Raw genomic sequence first — 10,000 nt, forward strand, 5'->3', positions numbered from 1 at the left:
AACTGACCTAAAGAGTCCCCTCTGATTCTACCATTAAGCATGTACAGGCCTAAGGCTCGACAGAGATGTACTAACTCTTTTCCATTTTTGTTCAGTATTTGGTCAGGACTGTTTCTATTATTTATAATAGGGCTACTGTACAAGGATTGGTGTCCAAATATGTGGTGGTTACCTCCCGCATCAGTGTAGTCAGGCTCAGAACCTGTTCTTGCATTGAAATCTCCACAAAGAAGCACTTTACCCTGCGCCTGAAATGTAATGATTTCTGTCTGGAGATTGTCAAAAAACTGATCATCATAATATGATGAATCTGAAGGAGGAGCATAAGCTGCACATATGTATACATCATTGTCACAATAGATTGTACCTTTGTTAAGTTTTAGCCAAATGTGAGTGGTACCTTTTTTCATTTCATTCAGTGCTAAGTCCTGCTTATGCCAAATGATGATTCCACCTGAGTCTCGGCCCCGTTTAACATTTTTATGTTTGATTGATGGTAGTAAACTTTCTCTATAGCCTGAGGGACACTGAGTATCTATGTCTCCACGACACCATGTTTCCAGTAGGATTATGATGTCCTGTCCCTTGATGTTTTTAATCAATTCTGGATTAGTTGTTTTATAACCAAAATGTGAAGAGTATAGGCCCTGGATATTCCAAGAGCTGATAGTTAATGATCTCATTTATAATAAGTGATATTCACTGGTTTGAGTAAAGTACATCGAAAAAAACAAAAAAAATAAAATATGTATATATACATATATATACATACATATATACACATATACACATATATACATACATATATACACATATACATATATATACATACACATACATATATATATACATATATATATACATACACATACACATACATACACATATATACATACACATACATATACACACATACATACATACATACATACACACACACACACACACATACATATACACACACACACACATACATACACACATACATACATACATATATATATACATATATATACACATACACATACATATATATATATATATATATACACACATACATGCACATACACATATACACACATACATACATACATACACACACACGCGCACACACACACACACACACACACACCATTACATATAATAATTATTATAATACCGGTGTCAATACATTTAGGAATATTTGTAAACAAATGAATAAGAATGGAATAAGATTGCATTGTACTTATGTTATGTGCAATCTGCAACCCTGTGTGTTTGTGTGTGTGTGTGTGCGCGTGCGTGCCCGTGTGTGAATTAAAGGGACTGTCTAGCTCAGTAGTCTGCATATTAGTTGCAGTAGTTGGCGCACCTCTCCTATCTCTGATTGTTCTAGGAGTCTTCTGCCAGAGGTTACCTCAGCATATGTAGGCTGACGATCTAATTGATACATGGTGTGGACTGCATCATGTGGTCTACTTCCCTGAAGGGCAGTGTTCTGACCGACCCTGGAGTAGTGGTCAGAGCTGTGTTGTGATGGGCTGGGTCTAGTAGAGCTGTGTTGTGATGGGACAGGTCTAGTAGAGCTGTGTTGTGATGGGCCGGGTCTAGTAGAGCTGTGTTGTGATGGGCCGGGTCTAGTAGAGCTGTGTTGTGATGGGCCGGGTCTAGTAGAGCTGTGTTGTGATGGGCCGGGTCTAGTAGAGCTTTGTTGTGATGGGCCAGGTCTAGTAGAGCTGTGTTGTGATGGGCCAGGTCTAGTAGAGCTGTGTTGTGATGGGCCAGGTCTAGTAGAGCTTTGTTGTGATGGGCCAGGTCTAGTAGAGCTGTGTTGTGATGGGCCGGGTCTAGTAGAGCTGTGCTGTGTTGGGCCTGGTCTAGTAGAGCTGTGCTGTGTTGGGCCTGGTCTAGTAGAGCTGTGCTGTAATAAGCCATGTCTGGCTCTTTTCTCCTCGGGATGGTGGAGGTACTGTTGTTTCAGAAGGTGGGGCGGGGGACCTTTGTTGCTGGGGTGATGGGTGTGTGGGTCCCTGCCAAGTGTTGCATCTTTTAGGTCCTTGGCAAAGGTTCTGATACTGTCCTGATCAAGATGTATATTATCATATAAGTGTTGACATGTCAGAGTGGGGTGGTGAGCCGTTCTGACGTTGAGCAGTGAGGCACAGTCCACAGTGATCTGTTGATTTATTTTGTCGATCAACTCTCTCTCTCTCTCTGTCTGTCACTCTCTCTCTCTCTCTCTCTCTCTCTCTCTCGCTCTCTCTCTCTCTCTCTCTGTCTCTCTCTCTCTCTCTGTCTCTCTCTCTGTTTCTCAGGAAGATACATTTTTCAAATGCCGTATTATGTCTATATACGTATTGTAATGATGTGCAAACATGGGTTGTATTTACAATGGTCTTTGTTCTTCACTGGATGCTCTTTTCTTGTGGCAACAAGTCACAAATCTTGACTTGCTGCTTGATTTGCTGCTGTGATGGCACACTGTGGTATTACCCAATATATATAGGAGTTTATCAAAATTGGATTTGTTTTCAAATTCTTTGAGGGTCTGTGTATTCTGAGGGAAATATGTGTTTCTAATATGGTCATACATTTGGCATACATCTCTCTCTTTCTCTCTCTCACTCTATCACTTTCTATCTCCCTCTCTCTCCCTCTCTCTCTCTCTCCCTCTCTCTCTCTTTCTCTACCCCCATCTCTCTCTCTCCCTCTCGATATCCCTTTCTCTCTCTCTATCCTTCTCGCTATCCATTTCTGTCTCTCTCTCTCTTATCTCTCTCTATCCCTTTCTCTCTCTGTACCTCTTTTTCTCTCTCTCTCTCTCTCTCTCTCTCTCTCTCTATCCCTTTCTCTCTCTGTACCTCTCTCTCTCTTTCTGTCTATCTCTCTCTCTCCCTCTTTCCCCTCTCTCTCTCTATCCCTTTCTTTCTCTCTCTCTCTCTCTCTCTCTCTCTCTCTCTCTCTCTCTCTCCCTCTCTCTCCCATCTCACTCTCTATCCCTTTCTCTCTCTGTACCTCTCTCTCTCTTTCTTTCTATCTCTCTCTTTCCCTCTTTCCCATCTTTCTGTCTATCTCTGTCTCTCTCTCTCTCTCTCTCTCTCTCTTTCCCCTCTCTCTCTCTACCCCTCTCTATCCCTTTCTCTCACTCACACTTTATCCATCCATTTCTTTCTCTCTCTCTATCTCTCTCTCTCCACATGGAATTATCTTATTTGTTGAGGATCAATTTCTGATGGGTTTGATCACCATAGGATAGTTTCTCTCACACACGTCAACAAACAAACACACACAAACATAAACACTTCCCCAAACACAGTGTACAGCGCCATACAGCAGAGCAGGACTGCCGTGCTCAGCGTTCTGTGGAGCACCCAGAAGCAGGAATCCTCTCATTCTGTGTGTTTAAGTGTGTATGTGAGTGTGACCTGAACATGGGCCAAAAGATGGTAGTTTAGTTTCCATGCCTGTATTATGTCCTGATGCGTTGTTAGCTGTCAATGAGCAGTGCATGTTGTTGAGGGAGGATACTCAGGACAGATTGATTTTATACACATTTTTCACAGAAACTAAATCTGTGAGCCTATAACATTTCTGAGATGTGTGTGTGTGGAGTGATCGTCCATCCTTTGTGTGTGTGAAAGACTGTGAGGTCCTTGCTTTCTTTACTTACATGTATAACAGGTGTGTGTGTGTGTGTGTGTGTGCGTGCGTGCGGAAAGCTACTTGTAGTTGGGTGTGAATGTGTTTTAGGTCCCCTTCATGCCACTGTTTTATACTGGGATTAACAGTGTGTATATAGAGCTGCTTGCACTGGGATTAACAGTGTGTATATAGAGCTGCTTGCACTGGGATTAACAGTGTGTATATAGAGCTGCTTGCACTGGGATTGACAGTGTGTATATAGAGCTGCTTGCACTGGGATTAACAGTGTGTATATAGAGCTGCTTGCACTGGGATTAACGGTGTGTATTTAGAGATGCTATGCACTGGGATTGACAGTCTGTATATAGAGCTGCTATGCACTGGGATTAACGGTGTGTATTTAGAGCTGCTATGCACAGGGATTAACAGTGTGTATATAGAGATGCTATGCACTAGGATTAACGGTGTGTATATAGAGATGCTATGCACTGGAATTAACGGTGTGTATTTAGAGATGCTATGCACTGGGATTGACGGTGTGTATTTAGAGCTGCTATGCACTGGGATTAACGGTGTGTATTTAGAGATGCTATGCACTGGGATTAACGGTGTGTATATAGAGATGCTATGCACTGGGATTAACAGTGTGTATTTAGATATGCTAAACACAGGGCCCTCAGGAGAATGGCTGACCTAGAAAGCATCTTTATGCCTCTGATTTTGTGTTGATGTTCATGTGGGTATGAGTATGTGTACATTGGGTGTGAGAATGACATGTAGCTATGATTGATTGATTGATTGATAGATTGATTGGTTGATTGATTGACTAGCTTGTGTAATATCTGTAGATCTGTTTAAGCAAGAGCCGTGCCCGGGTATACATAATGCAGTCCTCAACAGTATCCTGTGTTTGTGTGTGTGTTTATATTTCTCTCTGTGTCTTATTTCAAAGGGGCTTCATTAGCATGGAAAACGTATGTTTACATTGCCAAAGCACGTGAAATAAACAAGAAACAAAAGTGAGAATTAACAGCATCATCAAATGAACAGTAAACATTGCACTCAAAAAGGTAATGACATGTCAAGTGTTATATTATCAGCTATGTACAGGGTTTTAGCAATATGCAAATAGTTGTAGTGTGAATAGTGGGAGGAGATAAATAAACAGATAAATCTTGTTTGTATTTACTACGTTGTTTGTCCTCCATTGGTTGCCCTTTCCTCATGGCAACAGGCCACAAATCTTGGTGCTGTGATGCACATTGCGGTATTTCAGATATGGGAGTTTATCAGTGTTGGATTTGTTTTCAAATTCTCTGTGGGTCTGTGTGATGTGTGGGAAATGTGTGTCTCTAATGTGGTCATATATTTGGCAGTAGGTTAGGAAGTGCCTATGGCGGCGTCGCTCAATAGCAAGGCTTTGCCTCTCTCTCTCTCTCTCTCTCTCTCTCACCCCCCCCCCCCCCCCTCCCCCCCCCCCACCAGGTGGGCCAGTGGGTTAGATGCCACTCCCTGGCCTGACTTCTTTGTTTGGCCTCTCCGTGAGGAGATAAGGACCCGGGCCTCTTTGTCATCCAGCCAGCCTAGGGAGAGTAGTAGACCATGGCCCCAGCTTGGTCTGGTTCTCTGGCCTGGAGGTTAGCCCTGGAGCTCATCCAACCATGGTCAGCAGGAGAGCAAGGGCTCAGGGAAAGGCGTTAAACACACCTTCCTTCTCCACTTACTTCAATCCTTCAGCCAGCTGTGGATGTCATTTTTGTTGTATTCTGGGTCACTCTCACCGGCTCTCACTTTTCAGGGAGTGTATGTGTATGGCAGCCTGAGTGACTGTCTGAGGCAGGAGTTGTGGATACTGTCGTTTCAGTGAAGTAGCTCCTGGCTAAGGACTAGTAGGGATCAAAAGCTGCTGCACCTGTTGGTTACACTACCACAGAACGACCTAACTCAGGTCTGACTCAGCTACTCTGTGGAATGGTTGTATGTTTAGGACCGGAAAGCCCTCACACACACACAAATGTGCCCATACTGTACACGCCCAGACTCATACACGCCCAGACTCACACACGCCCAGACTCACACACGCCCAGACTCACACACGCCCAGACTCACACACGCCCAGACTCACACACGCCCAGACTCACACACGCCCAGACTCACACACGCCCAGACTCATACACAAAGACAAATCCCTTTGGTCCGTGTTCACTTAGCTGATCAAAAATATTTGACATCATCACTGATTTTCCAGGTTGGAGAAAAATACTGCTTTGACCTACAGTGCCTTCAGAAAGTATTCATACACCTTGACTTATTCCACATTTTATTGTTTGCAAATGTATAGAATATAAAATACAGAAATCAAATTTACTTAAATATTCACACCCCTGAGTCAATACATGTTAGAATCACCTTTGGCAGCGATTACAGCTGTGAGTCTTTCTAGGTAAGTCTCTAAGAGCTTTGCTCTCCTGAGCTTTGCTCAGAAACATTCATTGTCGTCTTGGTACTGTAAGCAACTCCATTGTAGATTTGGCCTTGTGTTTTAGATTGTCCTGCTGAAAGGTGAATTAATCTCCCAGTGTTTGGTGGAAAGCAGACTGAACCAGGTTTTCCTCTAGGATTTTGCCTGTGTTTAGCTCAATTCCATTTATTTTTATCCCAAAAAAAACTCCCTAGTCTTTACCGATGACAAGCATACCAATAACATGATGCAGCCACCACCATGCTTGAAAATATGAAGAGTGGTACTCAATGACGTGTTGTGTTAGATTGCCCCATACATAACACTTTGTATTCAGGATAATAAGTTAATTTCTTGGCCACATGTTTTGCAGTTTCAATTTAGTGCCTTATTGCAAACAAGTTTTCTGGAGTATTTTATATTCTGTACAGGCTTCCTTCTTTTCACGCCACCATTTAGGTTAGTATTGTGGTTTAACTACAATGTCATTGATCCTTCCTCAGTTTTCTCCCACCACAGCCATTAAACTGTGTAACTGTTTTAAAGTCACCATTGGCCCCATTGTGAAATCCCTGAGTGGTTTCCTTCCTCTCTGGCAACTGAGTTAGGAAGAACGCCTGTATCCTTGAAGTGACTACATTGTGACTACACTGTATTGATACACCATCCAAAGTGTAATTAATAACTTCACCATACCCTTCTTTGCAAGACATTGGAAAACCTCCCTGGTCTTTGTGGTTGAAACAGCGTTTGAAATTCACTGCTCGACTGAGAGACCTTACAGATAATTGTATGTTTGGGGTACAGAGATGAGGTAGTCATTCAAAAGTCATGTTAAACACTATTATTGCACACAGAGTGAGTCCATCGCAACTTATGTGACTTGCTAAGCACATTTTTACTCCTGAACTTATTTAGGCTAGCCAAAACAAAGGGGTTGAATGCATGTTAACTCAAGACATTTCAGCTTTTCATTTTTAATAAATTTGTAAACATTTCAAAAAACATAAATCCACTTTGGGGTATTTTTTTTATTATTTAACTAGGCAAGTCAGTTAAAGTCAGTTCTTATTTACAATGACAGCCTAGGAAAAGCCTTGCTCAGGGGCAGAACGACAGATTTTTACCTTGTCAAGCTCGGGGGATTCGATCTAGCAACCTTGCACTTAATGGCCCAAGGCTCTAACCACTAGGCTACCTGCCGCTTCTAGGCCAGTGACACAAAATACATTTTTTATCCATTTTAAATTCAGGCTGTAACGCAACAAAATGTGGAAAAAGTCAAGGGGTGTGAATACGTTTTGAAAGCACTGTATTTTTCAGTATACAGTGGTCATATACAGTACAGTCTTCAAATCTTAACTACATTTTCCATGTTCCCCCTCTCTCCTCTCCAGCTGTGACTGGGTGGAGATCTTGGAGCCGCGCTCACAGGAGCGCATGTACGTGAACCTGGCCTCGGGGGAATGTGGTTGGGAGCCCCCCCCAGGCGCCGCTGTGCGCCAGTCCGACGGCAACCAGTGGTGGGAGCTGTTTGACAGCCACAACAACCGCTTCTACTACTACAACAGTGCCAGCCAGCAGACGGTTTGGCACCGGCCCCAGGCCTGCGACATCGTGCCCCTGGCCCAGCTACAGGCCATGAAGAGGAGCTCAGAGACGGGTCTGAGCGGCCCCATCAAGCCCCAGAGAGGGGGAGGAGAGGGCCGTCGTACACCCCTACCTAACCAGGCCTACCCCATGCCCCCCTCCCAGGACCCTGACAGCAGCGGGAGGTCGACCCCGTCTAAGGGGCTCTGTGACAGCCTGGAGAACAGGAAAGATACCCCCAGGTAACCTCTCTACCATAACATACACCATAAAGATTTACAATGTTTACATTTACTTACAGTATTTACTCAGCTTGACCACAGTAAGTCAAATCATTGCCGCACTTCATATAGAGCTGCAGTCACTTTCAGAAGGGGTAGCAAGTAATGATCTAGTCGTAAATATATCAGAAACTAAAAGCCCAGAACAGAGCAGCACAGCTGGCCCTTAAATGTACACTGAGGGAAAATATCAATAAAATGCATGTCAATCTCTCTTGGCTCAAAGTGGAGGAGAGATTGACTCCATCACTACTTGTCTTTGTGAGAGGTATTGACATGTTAAAAGCACAAAACGGTCTGTTCAAACAGCTAACACACAGCTCAGAACTAGGGCTGTTACGGTGACCGTATTACCACCACGCTGGCGGTCACGAGTCATGACGGCAGTCAAATTCCACATGACCATTTAGTCACAGTAACTAGGCTTCTCCAAGCTCTGATGCTGAACATTAGTAGCCTTTTAAACTTGCTAACTTCCTGGTGCTCAGCACTCTATTGTCCCTCTAATCACTCTGACATCAATGCAAATGTATTCGAACATCTCATCAAACAGCCCATGAGCTCATGTTGAGCAACATTTCTACAGGCTATGCAATTGCATGAGATAACAGAGTGATCCCATCAGCTTTATATAGGCTAGACTTACTATATTTATTTCTCCACCTTCGTAATATTAAGCAAATTGCTTCTCTTTAAAACAGGAGTAAATTAAAATGAATGAAAATGAAAATGAACCACGGGAAAAGCATCCTTCATTCACTGTTTTTTCCCCCGCTGCCCCTGTTCAATACAGGTGCATGATAGTGGTCCATTCTAAATTAAAACAAATTTCACACATATATTATTTAGTATATGTAAAGACAAGATTAAATTAAGAATAGTGTGATGGGTGACAATATTAGCCTATGACTTGTGATTGATATATTATCACTTGTGAATGATTCCCAGTTTAGGGCAAGAAACAACGCATGCTTTTTTTTGTGACTTTTTCAAATTGTAGTTGCACAATTCATGTAGCCTAGACTATATGTTTTCATAAGGTTTGTATCACAACTAAGGTGGCCAAATAACTCATATTAAGCACATGAATCCGCTTTACAATGGGTGTAGTGGCATACATACGCAGAGCGAGTGTTTTCAAGTTTGGGGAAGCTCATTTTCACCATAAAAATGCACCTTTATAATAAAATCATTACATGCATAATTGCATTTGTGGTGTTTTCCTGCTAATGGAACATTTGCGCCTTCTGTGTGTGCGCATTGCTGTGAAGAAATAGCCTATTAGTTTATCAACATTTTAAGCTAACCGTTCTGATCTGTTGCATCAGCCTCATTGCTTAAAACTGTTTTTTTTATGCTAGTATTAATTTTGGATCTATCACATCCCACAACTGTCCCAGATTATGTTTGGAATATTTATTTATCGCACAGAACAGAGGAAGTCAACTTTTGTACTATGGGGGATAGACCCGATCACGTGACTGAGAATCATGTGAGTGAGAGGTGATTCGAGTCATGTGAGTGAGAGGTGATTCGAGTCATGTGAGTGAGAGGTGATTCGAGTCATGTGAGTGAGAGGTGATTCGAGTCATGTGAGTGAGAGGTGATTCGAGTCATGTGAGTGAGAGGTGATTCGAGTCATGTGAGTGAGAGGTGCTTCGAGTCATGTGAGTGAGAGGTGCTTCCTTCGAGTCATGTGAGTGAGAGATTCTTCGAGCCATGTGAGTGAGAGGTGATTCAAGTCATGTGAGTGACAGGTGATTCGAGTCATGTGAGTGAGAGGTTCTTCGAGCCATGTGAGTGAGAGGTGCTTCCTTCGAGTCATGTGAGTGAGAGGTGATTCGAGTCATGTGAGTGAGAGGTGCTTCCTTCGAGTCATGTGAGTGAGAGGTTCTTCGAGCCATGTGAGTGAGAGGTGATTCAAGTCATGTGAGTGACAGGTGATTCGAGTCATGTGAGTGAGAGGTTCTTTGAGCCATGTGAGTGTGAGGTGATTCGGCACGCAGCCGAGAGAAGAGAATTATAATTATTATATTCAGCCCAAGGG

General features: G+C 42.9%; 1 protein-coding gene across 2 annotated transcripts in view; it reads left to right on the forward strand.

Annotated features, from left to right (window-relative positions):
* si:ch211-218g4.2 (rho GTPase-activating protein 39) overlaps window positions 1-10,000 on the forward strand; it is a 97,676-nt gene that overhangs the window by 36,202 nt on the left and 51,474 nt on the right. For both annotated transcript variants that reach the window (XM_021616045.2, XM_021616046.2), the window contains exon 2: window positions 7,480-7,914. In XM_021616045.2, the coding sequence (XP_021471720.2) occupies window positions 7,480-7,914 (435 nt within the window). The remainder of the gene's footprint in view (window positions 1-7,479; window positions 7,915-10,000) is intronic.

This window comes from Oncorhynchus mykiss, chromosome 9 (genome assembly GCF_013265735.2).
Source record: "Oncorhynchus mykiss isolate Arlee chromosome 9, USDA_OmykA_1.1, whole genome shotgun sequence".
Lineage (NCBI taxonomy): Eukaryota > Metazoa > Chordata > Actinopteri > Salmoniformes > Salmonidae > Oncorhynchus > Oncorhynchus mykiss.